Below are 24,477 nucleotides of genomic sequence, written 5' to 3' on the forward strand. Positions count from 1 at the left end.
AAATAGATCTTACCCTGGCAAAAGATGCACACCCATGTCTTTCAGAGGGTGCACTGAATCACAGACATTGCCATTTCACTGTCTGTGTCCGGTAGAGGGGTGTGTGGGGGAGCTCATAACCTGCAGCAAGGCAGTTAAAATAATCGATGAGTGCGTGTTCAATCCCAAGACAGGGACGGGGAGAGGGGGAGGAGGAGGGTGTGGGAAGGGAGAGAGAGAGACAGAGAGGAAGGGAGGGAGGGTGTGGTGGCTAGGGAGGGGGGGAGGGAGGCGGGAAAGGTGCTGATTTCAGCCCTGTAGCGTCAGGATTGCGTCAATTTGGGTTTCAACCACGTACTCAGTCTCAGAGCAGAGCTACTCAGAAGAGCCAAAACAGGAAGGGGGTTGCAAATCAGTGTGCAAAGGGGAGGACCGAAGGTTCCCCTCCCCCCTCTCCTCCAGTCCCGTCGCAGCCTCGTCCTCTACTGTCCCCACTGCTCGTGTCTCCGGGTTTTGGGTGGTTTTTGTTGTTGTTTCTTTTCTTCCTCTCTTTGATTTTTTTTTTTTTTTTTTTAACTGCGCTGGCAAAGACGGTTACCCGGGTGCCGTGAGAGCAGAGAGCAAGGGGACAGCAGGACAGTGAGCTCAGTGCTCCGGGCGAGTCACTTGGCATCCGGGGAGGCGGCTCCAGCCCCGCGGACAGCGGCTCCAGCACCGCGGACAGCGGCTCCAGCACCGCGGACAGCGGCTCCAGCACCGCGGACAGCGGCTCCAGCACCGCGGACAGCGGCTCCAGCACCGCGGACATCGCTCACCACCAACATGGCTCCGATAGCGGACAGCCGCCAGCAGTTCGGTAAGCGCACCCCGGCTCCCTGCACCCGAAGAGCCGGGAGATGCTCCCCTCCCCGGGAGAAGAGCAGCCTCTGCTGAGCCTCCCGGTGCCTCCCAGCAAGCAGCTTGTTGGGAGGGACCTGATTTCCCCCCCAGTTTTCGTCAGGTCTCAGAAGTTGTGTGAATTTTCTTTCTTTCCCTAATATCTCTTCCTTAGTGCCTCCCTGTTCCTCTTCCCTAGTAAAGTACCGGAAGAGATAAAGAGATTTTTGTTAGGTGCGGTTTTGGATGAGAGAGGTTTGGGGTTGTTTTCTGCGTCTCTGTTAAAGTAATGTGCACCAAGAGTTACATGATGTAAATGCATCTTGTGCCACAGAGAAAATCTTTGTTGAAGTAATTATTGAAATAACTGTAATTCCTTTTATTCTTATTGTAGGTCAATCATTAGTTAAAGTGAAAGGACATTGCTAGGAAGATGAAAATACAGGATTTCAGTGTTTCTAACCGAACAGCTGCATCTTAACCAACCTGGTTTCAATGAGAATAACAAAGATGACAATGAACTTTTCAGTTTTTTAATTTCTATGCCCTGGATGTAGTGAGGTACCAGAAGTTTCAGAAGCAGTCCTGTATGTGCACTTATAAAATGCATACATAAGTTATTTTAGTGAGAAAAGCAGTAAAAGGGAACATTTCTGAACTCTGCTTTGCAAATATTGACTCTAGGCTACATTATGCTTGCTTTAGCAGTGGTTTGATTCAAGGATCATTCCACTGACTTAGTGAAGAGATTCCAGATTTATATCACATAACTGGAATAATAACTTCTCCCAGAGTCAGTAGGTGATGTTTGCTATTAATGCACTGCCTTGAATGTTAACCAGTTGATCATGACAAAAGCAAGAAATTATTTTTGTGACACAAATAGTTGTAAATATAAGACAATTTTAGTTCCCATTTCATCTTCTTTCCTATTCTACCCACTTGAGGTTTCTAACCACACTCGTGACATCATGTTTGTCTAATTACTTATTTAAGAAAGATAATTAATATTTTAAACATCAAATTGATTCTACCATTACTTTCAGTAGTTGTAGAATTAGAGTATAATATCCATTACTATAAAAAGTCTATTATCTAATGAGAAAGTATTGTAAATGTACAAACCATTCTTAAATGATACTAAAGTATTCTCATTAGTTTTAAGTTACTTTTGGCTTTCTATTTTATACCATATATATTTAAATTACTGTAGCCCAGGGAATTCTTGAAACTCAAAATCACATGCTTAAGTTAGGAAAAATACTTTTTGATTATGTATATGGTTGTCAGTCATTTCATTAAGTTGTTGCAATTAAGTATATAGACCAGTACAGCTTGTAGTCATCAGGAAAGCTGTCATAAAAAATTAATAGCCAGGCCTGATCCTTTCTGAGCTGGAACATTACGTCCTACTTTGCTCTAATAGTATTGTTGTAGATTTCTTTCTCTGAATCATCACACTAAAAAGCAACGGTGTATTGGCAGCACATTTATCTGCTCAGCTTTTGACTGGATGAAACTGATTTAGTAGGACAGGGGCATAGTTCTCCTTTACTCCTCCGGAATGACCAGAGAGAAACTGAACTGTTACATAATAGCCTTTATGCATAAACAATGCCACGACATTAATATTCTAGTGTGCATCCACTGTTGCGGGGAATAAAGGTTAAGCTGTGATTGTTACATTGTGGGAGGTTGAAACTCACTTAGTAATGTTACTTATGGGCAAAATTGGATTTCTAATTAGTTGTGCTCATTTACCCTTCAATGCATGCTTTGAAGGGCTAATGATACTCCATATGTAAATAATATATCCACTTGGCAATGGGGGTTGTAACACTTGCTCAGGTTTCTCTTTGTTCAGTGTAAGTATAGCATTCATATTAAAACTGTAGGGAATTATGTTTCAATGTTTTTTCTTATATACTCCTAAGAAGTACTGACCCTTTCTGTAAACTCCCCATAAGCTTTGCTTCAGTATCTTAAATGTAAAGCTTAGTGGTTATCAATGATAAACTTAACAAAATTTTTTCAGCTTTGAACTCATATGTGCTACCTAACGTCACATCCATTTGGAAAAGACGCTATATAATTATTCTAAATTTTCTTGATAGGCTTCTTCCTGCAAAGTATTGAAAATCCCAGTGAAACTGTTGAGTGCTATAACCTCCAATTAAACTCACTTCTTTCAAGAGATACCTACAGGCAATTATGGTATCAGACCATAAAAAATTGCTAATTGAGTGCACAAAGTACTCTAGGAAACACTATGGAAAGCAGATGATGTATCTATATGTAATATATATTTAGAGTGTGTTTTAGCTAACCAACAAACCACGATAAACCCAAAGCTGAAAACAGCTGAGAGCTGGTATTATTCACAAACATATGAGCAAAAAAACTACACACAGAGGGTTGAGACAGTAGAGAAATTACAAACAGTGATTATTATTAGGATGGGAATAGTATTTTCCTCCCTAACTCTCCGTGTATGGAAAAATACTAGCATAACAAGCATGCGTCAGAGTGGGACTGCACATTGGTGCCTGCAGGTGGCGAGCAATGTGTACAATGCAGAGCACTTCCAGTCTGTCAATCCTGCTGATATCACCATCTGATACCAGTTTGTTTTGCTAAATTATTGCTTTATTAAACATCATGCAGAATTCAAGGTACTGCTGCTTATGCGCTTGTTGCTATTTATTTAATTTGCAGATGAAATTCCTACAGTGGTTGGGATCTTTAGTGCATTTGGCCTTGTCTTCTCTGTCTCCCTCTTTGCTTGGATCTGCTGCCAACGCAAATCTTCCAAGTCCAATAAGACCCCTCCATACAAGTTTGTCCATGTTCTGAAGGGGGTTGATATTTACCCCGAGAATCTCAACAGCAAGAAGAAGTTTGGAGCAGATGATAAAAGTGAAGCAAAGAACAAACCAGCAATGCCAAAGAACTCTCTCCATCTTGACCTGGAGAAGAGAGATCTAAATGGCAATTTCCCCAAAACAACCACAAAAATGCAGGGCTCTCCAGATCTTGAAAATTCATCTCCTAAGCACTTTGCAGAAAGGAAAAAAGATTCTGTATCCCCTGATAGCTTAAAATCCATCACTTCTCTGTCATCTGAAGATAAACAAGACAAGCTAGGAACTCTCTTTTTCTCCTTAGAGTACAACTTCGAGAAAAAAGCATTTGTAGTGAACATCAAAGAAGCTCGTGGGCTGCCAGCAATGGATGAACAGTCAATGACTTCTGATCCCTACATCAAAATGACAATCTTGCCTGAGAAAAAGCATAAGGTGAAAACCAGGGTGCTGAGAAAAACCTTAGACCCAGCTTTCGATGAGACTTTTACATTTTATGGGATCCCCTACAGCCAAATTCAAGACTTAACGCTTCACTTCATGGTCTTGAGCTTTGACAGATTTTCCAGAGATGATGTCATTGGAGAAGTCCTCATCCCCCTCGCTGGAATTGAACTCTCGGAAGGAAGGCTGCTAATGGACAGAGAGATCATCAAAAGAAATGTTAGGGTAACATCTTTTTTATTCAAAGTTTGAAAATGTGATAGGGTTAGCTATGATTCTTGTGTAATGCTGCTGCTATCTTGGAAAGAAAAGCCAAAAAGCTCACCATGCAGTTCCTGAGATGCTTTCCTAATGGCAGTGTGATGAAGCCATTACACAAATGCAATTTAAAAAAACCAAAAACAAACAAACAAACAAAACAAACAAAAAAAAACAAACTAAAAAAACATTCCAACAAGCATGTTGAAAGAAATTGCTAATGCCCTAAGCTCTAATTTCTTATTCATTTAGTCCAGCAGGCTCGAGTGGACCAATTCCATTTAGGTCAAACAGATTCAATCCCCACTGATTTGCTTTTAATTGCTTTTATATGAAAGAATAAAAACATTTATGTTTTTATATATATTCTCTTTCTCTTTCGTCCCCTTTCATATTTTATATTCTTTCTTAAATCTTACTGAAGTCAATGGAAATATCAGCTGCATGGGTTGTGTAGCACATTCTTAAGGAATGTAGGTTGTCTTTAGTTAGGGAAGTGGGACCTGCTAGAGACCATATTGTTGGTGTTGTAGCATGTTCTTGCACATTGGTGCTGTCACCACCTTGTCTCTCACGAATTGTGATACAGGCTGCAGCTTTACTAAAGGTACTAAGAGTGAAGCCATAGACTTGCTGGAGTTAGCAACAAAACTTCCTGACTTTATTGGGACAAAAATATTTAATGCTGTGTTGTCTCAGCTCAGAATGTAAGGGTCGTTTGCAACCACCCCAACTGAACCACAGAAATGCACAGGCATCACACACACATCTCTTAAATCTCTGCTAAAGGAAGTGGAATGTGTATTGACTTTCAACATGATTGGTTTCAAATTACAAGCATACTGCCAAATAAAATAAATGTCTACTAGGCAACATATAGCTAATACTGTTATTTTGCAATTCTATCACTCTATGGCAACAAATATGTCACCAATCTTTTGTTGCTAACTTATTGGATTTTCTGGTGTATAAGGTAATATCTTCTCTTGTCTTCCTTGCCTTCCTTCTCCCTTTGAAATAAACTACTCCTGCAAATTCAAATCAAATAATGATAGAGAAAATTTTTGATCTCACCTTTACTTCATGTATATCATACTGCTTTAGAGAGTGTCAAGGGGTAAGATTTCACTGAGAGTTTGAATCCTCCCTGTCTGAAATTCTTTACCAAATATTTTTTCTTTACTTGTACTAGATTTTTCTCTCCATTATATCTTCATGGAATTTTGCTTTACTTAAGATAAGTTTATTTTTTAGCTGAAATTTTTTTCCTCCGGATTTCGTTTCTACTCTCTAAAGGTAGTGATGTCATGTCAACTTATATTACCCATTTATTTTTTAATTTTATTCAATCTGATAACCAATCACAGGAAAAGTTATATAACTAATACAGAAGGAAATTATAATCACTATGTAAATCAGAATAGCTATGTATGGTATGTCCTTTTACACAGCTTCAGACCATATACTTCTGTGACATTTCATAAACCTCTTTGACTCTGGTTTAAAACTTGGTCAATATAAATGCTTATAAATAGTTTTATTCCTTTTTTTGTGTTTTTCCTTTAATTTCCTCAGAAATCATCTGGTCGTGGAGAATTACTGGTCTCTCTCTGTTATCAATCTACAACAAACACACTTACTGTCGTTGTTCTAAAAGCCAGGCATCTACCTAAATCTGATGTATCAGGATTATCAGGTAATGGTTTTAATCATGAATATGTCCTAAGAATATAGAACATAATGACAGAAGACAGCTGAAATATGGCATTTCAAAGACTAAAAATATTCCATACATGCAGAAAAGGTGTTTCTATTATTTACAGCCTATTCATTCAATTCATATCTAGGTCAATGCTTTATTTCCAGGGTATGTATTTTACAAATTTTTTCTTCAATCACATCAAAAAATGGTGACATCTGTTAGCAGTGGAAACCAATGAGTTTTATGATTGTCTTGAACAGAACCCATCTGCCATAAGCGTGGGATGTTGTTTGCAGATAATGAAAGCTTTTATTTATGACAAAAAATGAGTTTATTTGTAGAAGTTCAGTATTGACTGAGATCATCATATAATTTATCTCAGAAGAAAAGCAGACTCTTACCTCTGTGTTGAATTTGGCCCACTGAGAACTAACATTTTTTTGGCAAGGTGAAAAGGTGAGCTGTGTCAGTGCTGGGAGGAGGCTGCAGCATGACACACATGCTTTATTGTGAGCCAGACTTGGGGTGTGCTAAGAGGGATCAGGTTTTATGCGCTCTTCTCCTTGTCTGCTGCCATTTCTCATTCAGTGGAACCTCCTCTGAAGCCAATTCTAGAAATGCACATAGAAGACACATTAAGGGTATATAACATAATAACAGTATAAACTTTAATGTCCTGTATATAAGACTGTCACACAAAAACAACAGTACATAAAAAAGAGCTGTACTACCACATCTGCTGCAGTTTCTTTATAGAACTTATAGTTTTTCATTTCACTCAATATTATGAAAGAAGCAGAAGAGGAAGTAGTTTTGGGAAACATTGAATAATTATCACTGCAGCCAATAATACAGTGCTTTTATTTTTCATACTGCAATTTAGCTGAAAAGTTAGCCTATCCTGAACCCAATTCAACAAACCTATAAGTAACTCTCATCAAGCTCCATTTAAATCTTCCTTTTGATCTAAATTTTTTTCACATATCAGAAGGAGAAATTATGCATATGGAGCCCAACAATTTACTTGTCTAAAGGAGAGGATATGTACTTTAAAAATCAACCCCAAAGTCACAGGAGATAGTGGTGGCTTCATGAAGCCAACATGACAATCAGCTGATCTCAACAGACCTGCCTGATGTTTACCCAGATGGGAAAACAAATTGGTAAAAAAAACCCTTCTAGTCACAGCATCCACATGGACCCTATGGAACATCCATTGTTTACTGCAGCTTTTACAAGTAAAGCTGTAAAATTTGTTTGCATTTCCTGCATCTCTCAGGAGAGCCTTGCTGACTATAATGGGAATTTCTGCAGGCAGCCATGTTGCACCTGGACTCCTACTCCATTTAAACAGGTTTCCATTATTTTCTATTTATCAATAAGGCCAGGTGCAATAGATATTTGGGTGTCAGTAGCATACTGCACTCAGGACAGTCAAAATTTCCTCTGTGACTTTCCCCTCACGCCAACATTAACCTTGGAAAAGGAGAAGAGTGAAGTGGTGTTTCTATGGGATAAAATAAACAATTCCACAATTCAACCTCCTTTTGAAGAGGGAATTTTTTTTACAGTCAGAAACTCTTCCATTTTCACAATCTCCTTGATTTCCTTGGTCACTTGGGCTGAGTGACCTTTATTAGCCCAATAAAATCAAGTGGAACTCTTTAGACTTATCCAGTAGCTGGTCAAAGGTGAGAGAAATTTCTCTCTAAAAAGAAATGGAAACCAGTATGAATCCACCGATTAATACTGATTTTTCTATTTCTAATGCTTGTATGACATACAATAATTTCGAAGCCAGTGAGTGTTTTTATTCAGCCCTGGTTTTGAAATGTTCATTATGGTAATAGAATATGAAAGTGAAGAGGTATTCTATTACACTCCACTTCTGGTACACTATTGTCAATTCAAGGAAAAACATAACTTTTACTCATCCAACCCTTTCAGTCTGATAACTGTGACATAAAATGTGTAAATACTGTTCAGCTTCAGTATTTAAAAAAATGTTCAGGAGCTCTCGATGATTAACTTGGTTAATTGTTTACATAAAATATCATGTTTGACTGGGTTCAGTAGAGAAGATTTTGTACTTCATCACTGCACTATGAGAACCTGGAAACAGGCCCACAATTTCACTGATAAATGCCAAGGTAATTGAAAGGGTTGACTTTTAAAATGTCTCCTCTTAAAGAATAAATATAACCATTATTGAAGACAATAGCAAAGGAACCTCACAACAATTAAATAATTATGATGAATGCAAACCCTCAAAGTTGATTGGCAGCTAAAAATATGGACATTTTCCCTTTCCATATTCAACAGTAGTACAGCACAGGTGTAAAGACAGATACACATTACAACAGAAAACATACACTTACATTTAAAGTTTAGTGTAAAATTTGTTCAATAACAATTGGTGACCTCAATTTAGTGAGGTAAATTGACTTCTATAGGACCCCAGCAGAAATATCATATCCATTCTCTCAGCCCAACTTTGTTCACTTCTTTCTGAAGATTTTCTTTTCATGGGTTTGATTAGTGCTGATGATTATACCCAAGTAGGATGTGTGAAAAGCAAATTTCTGTCACACATAAATGTGTAATGATACATATTTTTCAGATACCTTTAGAATTTTGTGCACTTTCAGACCATCTTTGAATGTGGTAAAGGTGTTGTTGGTTTCATGGACTGCAGGACAGGATTTGTCTCATGAAGGAAACATCTGTATTTGGTCGCAGTCTAAACTTCACTACCTGCCTGGAACACAATCTTGGTGACCATAAAGGGAAATTAAAGGGGCTAATTCAGGTGTAAAGAAAAAAATTTAAAAATTGGATGAGAGGAATAATCTTTAATAACTTGATACAACTACTCATTGTGATGCAATTATATTGGATAATTGCGGAAATTGCATCAAGGAATTTGTAAACACTGTTCAATAGCTGATCTGTGTGCTTTCTTTTCATTGCAGACCCTTATGTCAAAGTGAACCTGTACCATGCCAAGAAGAGAATTTCAAAAAAGAAAACCCATGTGAAGAAGTGCACTCCCAATGCAGTGTTCAATGAATTGTTTGTCTTTGACATTCCTTGTGAGGGCCTTGATGATATCAGCATTGAATTTCTGGTTTTAGATTCAGATAGGGGGTCAAGGAATGAGGTCATTGGCCGGTTAACCTTGGGATCTTCAGCAGAAGGAACAGGTGGAGAGCACTGGAAAGAAATTTGTGAATATCCTAGGAGACAAATTGCCAAATGGCATATGTTATGTGATGGTTAGCAGGTTAGAGAGGAGTTGGATCTTAAAAAACTATATATATTTCCATAAGCAAGGAGCAGATTTTTTTTTCTTTGCTATGTGTAATTACAAGCTTTTAAATACAAAATTTTCCTTTTTTTTTTTTTTTCAGAGGGGGTCGGGGGGTTTGAAATAAACTTTGAATTATCAGAAGAGAAGGTAACTTAATTTTCACAGTAAACAATGGAATTTCTATTTCATTAAACTTTAACATAATTAGTTCAGATTAATATTCTTCTAGAGTTTAAGTGGCCTGTAAATTCTGAAGCACCATAAACCTCAAGAAGAACAAAATATGTTTTGAAAAAGTCACTTATTAGTGACTCATATATAGAAGGAGATAACCTTACTACAATATATCCAGAAAAAAAAAACCCACCTGTGGCTTATTAGGGAAGGGGATGGATCTATAAAAGCCATGGGGATTCAGGGTGAGTAGTGGGGGGAAATTCCTTCTGCCCCTCCACCAAAAACCTTCTTTTATGAAAATTTAATCATTATTTGTAAGTTTTGGTTACTTATGCTTTGATCATCCCAAAGAATTAACGTTTTCAGTATTTTGCTTTACATATCATATTGTGTAAAACTATTTTTTTTATGTGTGTCGAAATATTATATAATTAATTACACTTGGACTTTTTTAGTGAGTTTATATATATAATTTATTTTATTACAGTGACCAAAATAAATACATACTTCAAACTAATGATAAGTTAGCATACATATTTTTTGTTAAAAGGGCTCCTTTACGGGTGACTGTACACGTTACAGTATAGCTAGAATTTGGGGTTAGAGATGGCTTGCATTTTTTTCCTCTAGGTAGGATATTACACTTTAAACACTTCAAGCCATACAAAAAAATTTCTGTTGCGATGAGGTAACATACAGGATATTACAATCAATTACTTTTCACCGATTATATTTTAATGTTTCACTAGTACTAAAAAATAGTTTGATTTTTCTTTTTTTTTTTAGTTTCATTAAAGAATAAACAAATAGTGAGACAAAGAAGAAAACCTTATTCTGCTGTTTAACTTTCTGTGTTTAACCTCCTGGACTGTAACAAAAGCCATTACAGTCAGTACCAATATACAAATTCCAGTGCATTTTTAAAATTTTGCAGGAGAGGAAATCAAATTCACTTTCTAATTTCTCCAATATTCTATAGACAAAGTACTTGGAAAGTGCTTTGATTATATGAATTAATGTACATTATTGACTGTACTGAAAATGGTGGTAGTAAGGGAAAATAGCATCCTGATTTCATGTCAGTGTGACACATGTCTATTTAAAATTAAATTGTGTCAGGCTGAGGAAATATCAAGTGTAACAATAACAAGTGTACAAATAAAGCATTTAGACCTGTGAAATTTAGTCTTGGTCACACTAGATAGGTTTTTAGGCTGTCAGAACTATAGCACAACTATAAGCAGATTATTTCCTAAAGTTTGTGCACTAACTTCTGATACAGAATTGTTTGCAAGTATTAGTACTACTTCATTTTCAAGTACAATATATATAAAGAAGAAGATAGTGATGTTCATTGTTGACATAAGAAGGGTTAAAAAAGTGGAAAACCATTTTCAGTATTTTTGCATACATCATTTGTCACGTGTAATCCCATTGGAGTGAACAAGACTACTTGGGAATTAAGGCACTGCTCATTGTAAGTAAAGGTAGCAAAATGGGCATGCCAGGTTAGAACAAACCAAACATACATTGAATGTCAATCTACTTTCATTAAACAACAGACCTAGGTCCTACTTAAAACTGTTGGGGATTTGTTGTCTACTTTACCTGTTCTCATATGGCCAAATTATGTTTGCAGGAAAGGACACTGAAATATGAAATATGCAAGTAGACAAATAGTACTGGAAGAATTCCATTGAAGCTCTTCCAGGTTTTGTGTCAGTATTTTCTCCAGTTTTTGAGAATGTGTTTGATACAACAGTGTTTATAGATTTCTGTAAAAATACATTTTCAAAATAACATAAACATGCTTTTTATGATAATGCTAAATGTAAAATATCGCGTATTGTATGTATAAAGGAGAGGAATCTTTTTTGATTATTTCTTTAGAAAGTTGATTAACTGCTTAAGGGCTAGAGTTTACCAGCCACATTCAAGCAGAACTAATCCAAAGCCACCAAATGAAAGATGCCCAGAGGCTTCAGTGGGGTTTGAAGTGCAATCAAGGAGCAAAACTCTCCTGAGTCAACCCAGAAATGTCACTGGGACCATGGATAGGGGGAAACATTGTTTTATGCAATGGAGACGGGTAGAGTTTAGGTCAGTATGACACAATCAGAGTTGTTACAATTTCTGAAAAGGAAAGAACTGAGCTGGAAATGATTGCATCAAAGAGACTGGGGCATCTTGCAAATAAAAAAGATGGAGGTTTTTGTACCCTGGCCCATAAGTAGTTCCTTATCTCTAAAATTCAGATGACAGGCATCATCTGTCTCCAATGAACACAAAATATGACATTAGGGGATAACAATTCATCTTTTTGAATTAATGCTGAGCTGTGATTATCATCTTTCATTTTGCATCCAACAAGTCGTCACCAATTTTTTAAATTTTTTTTTTTTTAGTTTTTATAGCAGCTTAAGGGTCAATATTTCTAACAGCTAAATGGCAATTTTTGTTGGGGGTAGGGGAGTTGGAATTAGAAAGGGAAGCAAAGACATTTTTATTAAGTCTTAAAAAACCCTGTAGATAGATTTTTTTTTCATTTAAAGCAATTCTCAGTTTGAAAAGTTGAGTAAAGACGACTTGTAACACATTTTAAACCAGAAAGAGGCAGGAGAGCGAATGTAGGCCTGTAATGAGGTGAGAAATTCTGCTGTTTTATAAAGTATTCAATTATCATTGTGAATATCTTGAACTCTGTTAAGGATACTGTACTGTATTAAACATGTAAAAAATGATGTTTGTCTAAGTAGCTTACAAAAATAATAACTCCTTGAATGGGAGACTACCCATGTCTGGAGATCTGTCGTAACTAAATACCTGATTTGTTATGGTGTTGTAACTTAATAGAAGCTATTCAAGAGGAAGCATGGTGTATGAGACTTTGTAAGTTATTTGTGCTGGTTCTGTATGTTGTGCCATGTGTGTAAGACAAGAATAAACTGCTGCTTTTGTTCATTCCATCCCACCTATTATCCCACCTATGTATCTTTTTTTCCCTCCAAAGATTCTTGCTATTGTTTGTGTTCATGGTCTACTCTCTCATACTTCTATCAGAAAGCATTTGACTTGCAAAGTCTTCCTCTTCTTACAGAGGTGGATAAGATTTGTTCTCACAAATACTATCCAGGCACATCACATGTTCTTTATTCCCAGCTGCTTGTTGAATATGAGTCCTGAATTGTACTCTGCACTCATGCTAGAGCCAGGAACATGGCCCATGACAGAAGATATGAGTCTTATAGGGACAGATATACAGATGCAAGCAAGAATAAATGCTAATATATTGAGTAGAAGAAGAAAAATTAAAATAAAATTATCCCACTGTCATTCTAGTTGTTATTTACCCTGGCCAATCATGCTGCACCACTTTTTGTAGACAAGGAAGTTGTGTCAGGCCCCAGCTTGTCAGGTGAGTTTGGAAGTTGAGGTAGAGAAAACATGCATTCAAGTGCTGTACCCAAATACAAACTTTGCTGTTGTGCTCATTGAGATTATCGGAGTATTTAGTGGCACAGAAACAGAAGTCATGCTGGGAAAGGAGAAGAGAGCTGCAGCTGGGATACACGCTACCATTTAATTACTCTCATTGTGAACTCCAACACCTGGAAGAGTTCCCTGATCCTTGTAGCAGCAATCAATTGCAGGATTCACTAGCCAAATGTATAAAATACAACATCTTCCACAGTTATAAGCTGGTATATTCTCTCTGACAAATCTCCTGTCCCCAGGAGACAGGTAACAAGTATAAGACTGCTCTACTCCATCCCATGCATGCACTTCTTTTCTCTTCCTTGCCTTGTACAGTTCTCCTAAAACAATGATGATTGTTTTAGGAGAACTGGTGAATGTGAATGGTGATTCACATGGTTCACATTCCAGACCCACTTCTTCAGGATGGATATCAAGAATGTCTTTATGTTTTTATCAGGAATATCTTTATGTTTTCCAAATACAATGCAGGTGAGCCTCAGGGTGGAGTCTCAAAGCTAATGTTCTGATTGCTATTTGTACCTCAAATTGCTGCAACAGACCACTGAGAGAGCCCTTGCACATATCCTTTTTACAGGATAAATCCCCAAGTTCTAACACTATTCTGTAAGCCCTTTGTATTTTATGGCATAATGGATAAAAACATACTTAACACATGGTAAAAATACATAACCACAGATGACCATACACAACATTTTTTTTATTTCTAAAACAAGATTCAAATACAGTCTATGTAAACTTCTATACTTCATGATGTCTCATGGAGGTGCTGAACAACTCACAGTATTCTTGCAGCTGTTGTAACTGGCACTGACAATTATTTGCTTTGCTGATGGCGACTCCTGAGCAATTACCTTAATTCAAAAAGTCTTACCCAGTTCTCACTGGCTTTTTCCATATTTTTAACCCTCCACAACTGAACAACTGTTGTAACACAACTTTGGTCTGAAAGCAGCACTGTAGTACTGTTTACAGTTGAAGCATGGAAGAACTTTATAGTTAGGTAGAATCAAAGGACCAAAGTCAGTAAGAAGGGAAATGAAAGAAGTTAAATGCTTTGCTATGTTTTTGCTATGCCTCCATTTTTATGCCAGTTTTTCCACTGATTTCTTCCTTACACAACCAAAAATCATCCTGCAGTCACAAGTGTAATACTCCAAGGGCTGGAAAAGCTTTGGCAACATCCTGGGTCCTGGTCTCATTGCAAAGACCAGACTTCCCAAGATATCACCAGGGCAGGCTGGCAGATTGGGCATCCCTCCCCATGAGGATGGTGTCTCCAGTATCTCCCACTCTCCTTTTTTCCTCTGTGAACACATACACACCCTGTTGCTCCAGGCTGAGGCTTGCTCCTGTGTCCCATCTCTGGACACTGAAAATCTCACCAGTTTCTGTTATGTGCCAGTGCCCACCCTCACTATTCACTCCTCCTGAAGCTGCAGCAGCCCCAGCCATGTAACTCCCATATATTTCAGAGTTTCTATAATTGTGTAACTGCTTCTTCTTAAAAAAAGCAGCATGTCATTCACCCTGCAGATCCTGTGGGATTTCTTGCTGTGAATCTTTCTGACAGAAACATGCTCTTAGGTCAGTAAGACATAAGAGGTCTTACAGGTTGGGTCTGACTGGAAAATGCTCAGCCTCCTCTCGTCCTGAAAAAGAAAATTTCACTCATTACTGAATCTTTTTCTTCCTCTTTGGATAGTCTCTCAAGAAGGTTTTTTGTAGGTGACTGAGCTGTAAGAAGATGTGGTTTTGAGCTTTTGTAAGTGGATGTTGAGGCGTGGAATTGGGTTTAAGTGAAACATGCAGGAATGTCAGGTCCCACTGGGTGACAGGTAAGTGCTGTGCTACTGAAAGCAGCTTCACTGGGGCCGAGCACACACACAGGGCTGAAGTAGCAGTCATATGCAGGAGTTCTGAGCCATAGCATTTTGGATTGTGACTTAAACTAGAACAGATTGTTTGCAATATAGGTTAATGTTGCAGAAAGGTCCCTGTCTTTTTTCCACATAAGAAATACTGTGTTATGAAAGGCTCTAGTTCTTAAAAAAAACACGCCAAAAACCAACCAACCAAAAAAAAAACACCCAAAAATAACAAGAAAAAGAAGCACAAAATCCAATATGCAAAATTAAATATGCACAATGAAACACATTAAGACTGTTTTCTTTAGAAATTGCAGGTGGAAAAGTGTCATTGTAAAACAATATAATGGCTGTTACAGTTCTTTTTTTTTAGCTGGCTAAGGGTGCTGTATGGTGACTCTGATATTTAATTTAGTCTTGAAGACAACCCCAGGGATAACCACGAATTTTCCCTGACAGATGCTGTAAATATTTTACATGGCTCAGAAAACACAACTGTTTTTATGGAAACAAGTATTTCACAGTATCACTTGCCATATTGATTGCATCTCCATAATATCCTCTCAATGAAATAGCCTTTAGGATTGTGTGAATTAAAGTTTCTAGTTGGAGAGGGAAACCTCTGCATGCCTGCAGCTGAAGTGCCACTGTACACTGATTTGTGGGGCAAATAAATAGTATTCTAGCCTCAATTTTCCTTTCAGTATCTTGGGATAAAGCTTAACAACATCAAGAGCAGATACTAACTTCATGAGTTTGGTAATGAATTATTATTTTTGCTGTTCTCCAAGGCTGTAATGTCGATCTGGGGACTGCATTTTCTTGAGATAAATCCCTCAGAGCTGTATGCTGCAATGGATATATATGGACAAGAAAGTAGATGTGAATCAAAAAAAAGACATGTAACAATAGAGAATTATCCCTAGCTAATATCAGACATTATATTAAACAGCAATAAAAGGTACAGATAAGTAAATCAGTTTGAAATGCAGATGAGTAAAATGTTGTCAGCAAAGAAAAGGAGGTAGAAGTCTGATACTTTTACAGAACAAGCAAAACCACGGTGCAGTTAGTTCCTGATGCACAGTTGTAAGTCCTGTGAGGAGTGGCTGAGGGATGTGTAAAGGGGCTCAGCCTGGAGACAAGGAGGCTCAGGGAAAACCTTGTGGCTCAGCACAACTCCCGACAGGAGGGGACAGGTAGCGGGGGTCGGGCTCTGCTCCCAGGGAACAGGGACAGAATAAGCAGAAATTACCTCAAACTGTCCCAGGGGAAGTTCAGGTTGGACATCAGGAGGAATCTTCTTATAGAAAAGGTGTTAAGCATTGGAAGGGCCTATCCAGGGAGGTGGTGGAGTCACCACCCACCCCCTGGAGGTCTTCAAGAACTAACTGGAAGTGGCACTCAGTGCTCTGGTCTGAGTGACAAAGTGGGGATCAGTCACAGGTGGGACATGATGGGTTTGGGGACCTTTTCCAACCTAAGTGATTCTGTGATTCTGTGATTTGTGTTGGCTGTTTTTTCACCTTATTCTCTCAGTGAAAGCAGCATATTATTAAAATAAGGTATTAGCCTGCTTTGATACACACTATGCTCACTGTGTGTGATTGGTGTTGCCTTTCCTTTGAACAAAGTTTGCAAGGGTTGAGTATTGAAAGTCTATATTTGTAGAAAAATTGCCTAAGGAGCTGTCAAAGTTTCACTGTTAGGAAGCGCTGGGCTAAGGCTCATGCTGTTGGGTCTGAACTGATACAGTGATCAGGAAGCTCTGCTTGTCTCAGGCGTTCCTCTAGTACCCAGGAAAAGCCTTTTGACTTCATTCTTTGTTAGGAGATTCAAAGAGAGAAATTTTGACCAGGGATATATTCAGAACAAAAGGTTTGGTTTACTGCTCTGCTCCAGGCTTTTTGGACCACTGCATTATTTTCAACTTTTTTAGTAGCTACTAAAACTACCTTAGTTTGGCTGCCCTGTCCTTTTCACAGGTGTGAACTGATCAAGAGCAGCCCTGCTAAGAAGGATTTGGGGTGCTGGTGGATGAGAGGCTGGACCTGCCCTGGCCATGGCACTCCCAGCCCAGAAAATCATATCCCATTTTGCATCCAGAGCATGGTGGGCAGAAGGGTGATTTTGTGTCTCTGCTTTCATGAGACCCCACCTTGAATGCTGCATCCAGCCCTGGGGTTCTCAGCATAAAAAAGACATTGACCTGTTGGATTGAGTCCAGAGAAAAGCCATCGGGATGACCAGAGAGATGAAGCACCTTTACTATGAGGAAAGGCTGAGAAAAATGGGATTGTTCAGGCTGGAGGAAAAAACTGTTTTGGGGTGACCTAGTTTCAACCTTTCAGCACTTGAAGAGAGCCTAAAGGAAAGTTGCAGAGAGACTATTTACAGAGTAAATAAACTATTTATATTATGGAGTAATGTAGTGAAAGAACAAGAGGGAATGGTTTTAAACTGAAACAGAGAAGGTTTGGATTAGATATTAGGAAAAATTATTTACTTTGAGGGTGGTGAGGCCCTGGCACAGGTTGCCCAGAGAAGCTGTGGCTGCCCTATCCCTGGAAGTGTTCAAAGCCAGGCTGGATGAAGCTCTGAGCAATCTGGTGAAGTGAAAGTTGTCCCTGGCCATGACAGTGGAGTTGGAATGAGATGATCTTTAAAGTCCCCTCCAACACACACATTCTGTTATTCACCCAAACAGACAACCCACATTTGTTACTCCCCCTGCACCCATTTCTCACAGTCATGGTTCTGCTACCTCCATAGCCAAATTTTGAATTTCTGATACAGTTACCCAGGTAACCACATCCTCACAGGCTTTCACTGAGACCTTTCCTTGGACATGGCTGGCACTGCCAAACTTCACTCCCACAAAAGTCTCCAGTGCTTCTCTGTGAAAGTATGCCTTTCCTGGCTATGATTGTCCTTTAAACTTTTGTGATATCCAGCCCTCCCCATAATACTTTCTGGGAATTTTTTGCATCTTCTCACACTACAGTTGGTCATACTGGGCAATTTTTTAAATCAGGCTCAGTAGTTTTCTTGTTCAGTTGGCTAAACATCAGGCCAATGCCTAGTCACTGGTTATTCGTCTATGGTCTAATATTAACCGCCATGTTCCTCATGTGTGCTTTTGTGGGGCAGAAACTAAACTTCAAGAATTAGGCTTGGATTTCTGCTGTCAAATATACCAATAAAAAAAGTAGTTAATTTGTTTTGCCTCTGTACCATTGGATGATATTTTACCTCTGGCCTAAATCATTAAGCTGTGGAACACTGTGATACCTCTTAACACTTCATTTATGTGGGTCAAACTGTGCCTGTCTTGAATGTCTCTTAAGCCTTTCCTTGTTGAATCATGCTAGCTTGGATGAACCCTGTTGTCTCACAGATAACGCACAGATTCCTGAAAAAAATACACCCCTTACTGTAATACAGTCAACAGAAAACTTCTCTTTTCTCCCTCTCTCCCTACAGCGAGCATTACAAAGCCAGAGATTGAGATAGAAATGATCCTTCAATACTCAGTGGAAAATCCTGATGCACAGAGCTGGGGCAGCTCTGAGGTTTCATAAACTGAAGTTTATCCATCTCTGATAAAAAAAAAATGTAATTAAGGTAAAAGTAGATTTGTGCCTAATCTCAGAGTAAGGCAGGTTGAAGTGGCCCCTGGATAATACTATAAGACTATTCTTCATGGAGAGGCAATACCTTGGTCATCAGTTTTGTTATGGACTCAATGCTTCAATTGATATTTTTTCATTATTCACATTTATGCAGCATGCAAGGGTCTTGTCACACATTATGCCTCCCTGCTGGACCTGCAACTCTTGCAAAAGGTTGTGTTCTTTGCCCATGGAGGCAAGATTCACACAGCATTCTACTGGAGGCAATCTTCTGGGTGTAATTTTTTGGCAAAACTACATGGAGCTCAGAAAATATATTCTAGGGACAGAAATTTTATTGTAATTGGTGTTTTTTTTCTGTTTAGAAGATCAGTATAGATTTTGGAACTGAATTAGTTTTCACAAATAGTTTTCACTTTCATGATCTATAACAGATATTATTTAGAAGTAAATTGAAGCTGTAAAGTTAGTATTTTTAATGTCTGTTACTTTAATTGAATCATTAATGCATTTATGACTTGAAGAATGCTGGTCCAGGTTGTTACTCTGCCTCATTTTCCGGTAAATGTTCTACCTCTGAGATCACTGGGTACTTAGACAGGCATCTCTTTCCATCACTCCCTTTTTAAGCCTAATAATAATTAATAAGAATTAGAAGCAGGCATAGATATGACTCTTAGGGAAAATGTTTAGTCGAGGGCTTAGCAGGCCTGGGGTAATGGTTGGACCTGATGATCTTAAAGGCATTTCCAAGGTAAATGGTTCTATGATTCTGAAATGAATGTTCTGGTGAAAAAAATAAATTGCTGCTGTGAGCTAAGAAAATAGTTAATTCACGCCAAGTAAAAAAAAAAAAAACAAAAAAACCCCAAAACAAACCCAACCAAGCCAGACAAGAAAACTCCTATAAATAAACACACAAACAAACAAAAAATCTCAAACCAGTAAGTCCCACAAAACCTATAAAAAAAGAAAAAACAGAAAAAAACCAACCCAAAATTAGAAAACCACAAGCACACAAAGCAAACCCTCAACAAGCAAAAACCCTGAAGCAGCTTTCTTAGTTCAGAATGGATAGTAAAATCACATTATGTTCAGGATTGTCACGACACTCGTTAGAAATCAGAGTAACAAAAACACCACCATGGCTTTGGAGTTTCTTGTTTAGAAAATTAAATATCTGATCTTTTGAAGGTAGAGATGACATTAAAAGGCTGTTATGAATGTGTTATGTAGCATGCATATTAACAGATGACACATCTCCAGGGTCAAGAATTGTACGTACCCAAACTATCGAATATTTTATGCTTGGTTACATTTGGGAGTATGCTTAATCCTTGGGGAAAAGAGTACAAGTAAAGGGTGAAGACTTATCTACATCACTCACATGTGGGCAGAGTGCATGCATCCAATGATGTCTATTTTATTCTGACCATAACTGGCTGCTTTCCTGAGGGATGATGGGTCAATCTGCTCTCAACAGGAAGGAGGTGTTAATTCTTTATACTTCTCAGGGTGATTTTAAACCTCAGTGAAAGCACTTTGCAAACCCTATGTAGATGAGTTTCACTAAGAATTGTTGTGAAAGTGATCAAGTCAGAGCTTGTGCTTGCCTGGCATTTTTTGCCCTTTCAATGATAATTTGCAACTCAGAAATGTAAGAGAGTTACGATACCTAGAGCTAAGAAATATCTGCAAAAACATTATACTGTCAGCCAACACCAATTATTATGATTAAAATCTAATGCAATAATAATGCCTGTCCTACAATCCCCTTGACAATAACTTTGTTATATATACATGGTACTGCAAAATAGCATTCACACAGACACTTAACTGAATTTGCCCTTTGCATAAATCTACAATATATAGTACCTACATAAAGCAGGCAATGTTTGATATGAATCCTCTCTGAAATATGGTTCATAAAACTGATACAAAGCAAGACAAAGTCAATGCAACTAAAATATTTACAGTAAGTTATTTAGATCTACAGTATGAATTTGCTTTTTTTTTTTGTCCCTCATACTTTTGTATTAAATGCCAAAACTGGCCTGTAATGGTGAATGAATGAGAGAATTATGATACAGTATACAGCAATCATGTCACTTTTACTCTGTACAATAAATTGAAATGAAATACGAATTATCTGAAGTGGTGTTTTCTGAAATAAATCTGAGCTGAAAACAGACATTCTCTGGGAATCTTCATCTTATATTACCCCAATTGTGCTTCACACTTGTAATTTTTTTCCTTGCTTCTGATTAAAGACATCTAAAAATTTTTTCTTTCTCAACCACTTCTGCAACTGCATTAATCAGCCTGTATTTGTAATTCCTGATGGCTTCAGGGTACAGGAATTGCTCTGAACCCAAGAAAATTTGGGGAAAGGTAAAGCAGCCTCTAAAGCAGCCATATAGGTGTCAGACTATGAATTGGGAAGTTAAATTTTGCCCATTGCAACCAGTGCCCAGGACAGGTGCTGCTGGTCATTTTCTGAACAAACATAAAAAGCCAGACCATCATGTTCAGCCAGACCACACAGTCAGCAGGTGAAGACACTGGAGCACAGTTCTGATGAGGAGCAGTTGATGGAGCTGGGAAAGGGGCTCAGACTGGAGAAAAGGAGGCTCAGGGGGGACCTTGTGGCTCTGCACGGCTCCTGACAGGAGGGGACAGCCAGGAGAGTCAGGCCCTGCTCCCAGGGAAGAGGGACAGGAGGAGAGGGAATGGCATCAGGCTGTGATAGGGGAAGTTCAGGTTGGACACCAGGAAGAATTTCTTTACTGGAGGGTGGTCAAGCACTGGAACAGGCTGCTCAGGGAGGTGGTGGAATGACCATCCTGGAAGAGTTTAAGGGAGGACTGAATGTGGCACTTATATGCTGTGATTTAGTTGACAAGGTGGTGATGATCAGTCGAAGGTTGGACTGATCTTGGAAGTATTTTCCAACCTAATTGATTTTATTATTCTCCTTTAACAGTATGTGTGTGCATCTTTGGGCTATCACTTCTGTCTGTGTAGTAGCAATATCTCTGACCAGTGCAGCAAACCTGTATCCTGTTACATGTCATTGTAATAGGATTGTGGAGTGCTCACCCTTGTGGTTTGTAAGTTTTGGCCATTAGTTTTGCTTGCAAATTAAAGTTTGGGTTTGTTTCCTGCATGCAGCTGTTTTCATGCACCTCCAAGACAGCCTTCTGCAGTGAGCTGGAGGTGATTGGTGCTCAGAGAGTGCTGAGCAGCTCTGAAGAATGCCAGAGAAGGGAAGAGATCTCCAGTCAGCATTGTGCTGTGTGAGAGAGTGGGAGCAGGAGCACTCTACATTTTTGCTTGAAAAGTTGAATTACACCAAAATCCATCTATGAAGCTAGTCAAAACAAGTAGTAATGAGATTATGTAAGGTGAAAAGGAAAAAGAAATCTTTTTTGAGAAATAATTCATTCTACTATGAAGAAATTTTCAAAAATAGAAGTTTTTTTAGCATTGTTGAAGCTATTTTGTTTGTCAAAAATGAGAATTGTCTGAGGCAGTATCGGTGTTTGACTACAGCTTTGTTGCTTTGATTCATTTATTAAAATTTTACACCCTTTTCAACGTTGCATTTGCATACCACAGTAAGGGGGAAATAAACCTTGATATATTGTCACCATAAAAACATTGGTTCAGAGATTCTGAATAAAATTACTATGTATTTGTCTTATCAATGATGCAGAGGCAAAGATTTGAAAATTTGTATGGTTTTCCAGTTTCAAATTATAACAGTTTTGAATTATGTTTTTCCTATAAAAATTGAGTTAAATTTTCTGAATAACTGTTGCCAGGAATTTGATTCTGCAACTTTAACACACTTAAAGTGAGGCAGATTAACTGCAACCTGCAGGAATGAGCAAGCCTGAAGGAACCTTTTAGCTTCCAGGGCTTTCTCAAGAGGATTTTTTTTTTCCATGTTAATGCATTCTACTGTGTTGAAGAAGGGAACAAAACAGCATCCAAATAGAAGCCTTTTTATCTGTTGTAAGGTATGCAGTGAAAAAAGCAATAGAGAATTTGTGGGTAGGTTCAAGCTTTTTAAGGTTTAAGCCCTATTCTTCACAGACCATTCTTTTAAAGGGTGTGTTTTCTAGGGGCACACAGAGATACCTTGCAGGGTCCAGAGATGGAACTCTGCTCTTTAGTTGTGTCATTGAACTAAAGATTCGCTGCTGTGGTTAAGAAACTTGACTGTGCCTATACTCCTCAAACACAAAGGGGATTGAGACATGATGTATTCCTCAAAGTTTTCAGGGATGCCTAAGCACAAGCTTTTCTTTGTTTGAAGCCAAATGGTTTAACAAAGAGATTTACACTGTTCTCCTCTTCAGCCCAGCGATGAAATAGGACTCTGAGCCTCAGGGATTGTAAGATAAGAGTGAACATGAAATTGTTACACAGCTTTCCTCAATAAAATAGAGCTGTAATACTTGTCCATTTCCAGTAATATATCATAAAGGAGATTATTAGAAGGTAGCAGAGCTATACCAGATGGGTATCCAAAAAAATAACTGCAAACTTTCCAGTTGATGCTTTTGGATTTTCAGGAGTGTTCTACGTTTCAGAGTCCAAAATGAAGGACTGCGGTTCATTTTCTCAGAACTGCACTTTAACAATGTAGTGTGTGTTATCTCCAGTCGCCAGGAAGAAACACTGTGTACATGGGGTTAAGCTGTTACTTCTGATAAAAATGGATTCCCAGATTGCTAAATCAATGTTTTTGAGTTTGACACAATATTCCAAATTTTATACAAGGCAGAAAATATAATTGATTGATTGATTGACTCTTGATTGCCTTGCTCAAGGATTTGACAATGTGAGCTGAATAGAAGGAAATGTCCTGCAGAACAAGCTAAGCAATGTAAAAAATGTTCATGCCTGGGCTTTCTGCCTGAAAATTTTAAACTTTATTAGACCTTACTTATTAAAAGGCAACATCAGTGAATTTTACCACAAATAAATGGACACCGCTCTTCCTTACTATGATCACAACAAAAGCTCAGAAACAATAATTAATTAAACTGAAGGTTATTGTTTGTTAGAGGCAAATAATGTAGGGAATGTCCTATTTTTATGAACTTCAGAAAATGATCATGATACAGTTACTCACTCTCTTAGCTCATTATCACTTATGTGCAATTACCCTAATAAAATAAATTTTCAAACTTCTCAACATCCTCTGCTGGTTTTCTTCCTGAATGTATTGGAGTGTCTACGTTCCAAGTGCTCCCAGCAGTCACAGAGGACTAAGCCAATGCCTGTGTGCAAATGAAGTTCTCTTTACAAACTCATTTATTCTTTTCCCCCTGCTCAGTGAGGGAATTTGCCTATAACACAGTCTCCAGCATAACCCAGACAGAATAGTCAGGATACTTGTTTACCCAGTGAATCAGAATAGATAAAATCTGGTCACTTTTGCATCGTGGATTAAACTTCTTTCTCCTTTGTTATATAGATAATATGCACTGGGTGCCCTTCAGTATGAAAAATAACACTTTATTGTCTTAATTAAATAAAAACCAACATTTTCCTGACTTTAAAAAATAGGTATTGATAATATCTAAAAACAATATTACATTAAATTTCCAGAATAATATATTGAAAAGGAAATTAAAAACAGCATTAAAAAAAGATAGAGAGCAATAAAGCTATGATATTCTAAGTCATCATGGTTTTTAAGAACAGTTCAGATTTTTTCTACCATATAGAGAAGTAATGTAGAAGATGAGGTCTGTTTGGAATGGTATTCTGACCAAAAAAAAGACTGAAAGAACAAAAGCTTTATTGATATTATTGTCGTTATGATGAAATGAATCTCTGTAAAGGTGTTTAAACTAGATAA

At 38.0% G+C, this 24,477-nt stretch overlaps 1 protein-coding gene across 2 annotated transcripts; it reads left to right on the forward strand.

Annotated features, from left to right (window-relative positions):
* Nucleotides 1-471: 471 nt before the first annotated feature.
* On the forward strand, nt 472-9,781 carry SYT4 (synaptotagmin 4). Of its 2 annotated transcripts, none has more exons than XM_068177564.1 (4): nt 472-835; nt 3,571-4,385; nt 5,994-6,114; nt 9,093-9,781. In XM_068177564.1, the coding sequence occupies exons 1-4, from the start codon at nt 802-804 to the stop codon at nt 9,398-9,400; spliced, it is 1,278 nt and encodes a 425-aa protein (XP_068033665.1). In that variant the 5' UTR covers nt 472-801; the 3' UTR covers nt 9,401-9,781. The 2 variants fall into 2 exon arrangements, with proteins under 2 accessions (XP_068033665.1, XP_068033666.1); XM_068177565.1 differs by having other exon boundaries at nt 3,571-4,379.
* Nucleotides 9,782-24,477: the final 14,696 nt, after the last annotated feature.

This window comes from Anomalospiza imberbis, chromosome Z, assembly GCF_031753505.1.
Source record: "Anomalospiza imberbis isolate Cuckoo-Finch-1a 21T00152 chromosome Z, ASM3175350v1, whole genome shotgun sequence".
Classification (NCBI taxonomy): Eukaryota; Metazoa; Chordata; class Aves; order Passeriformes; family Viduidae; genus Anomalospiza; species Anomalospiza imberbis.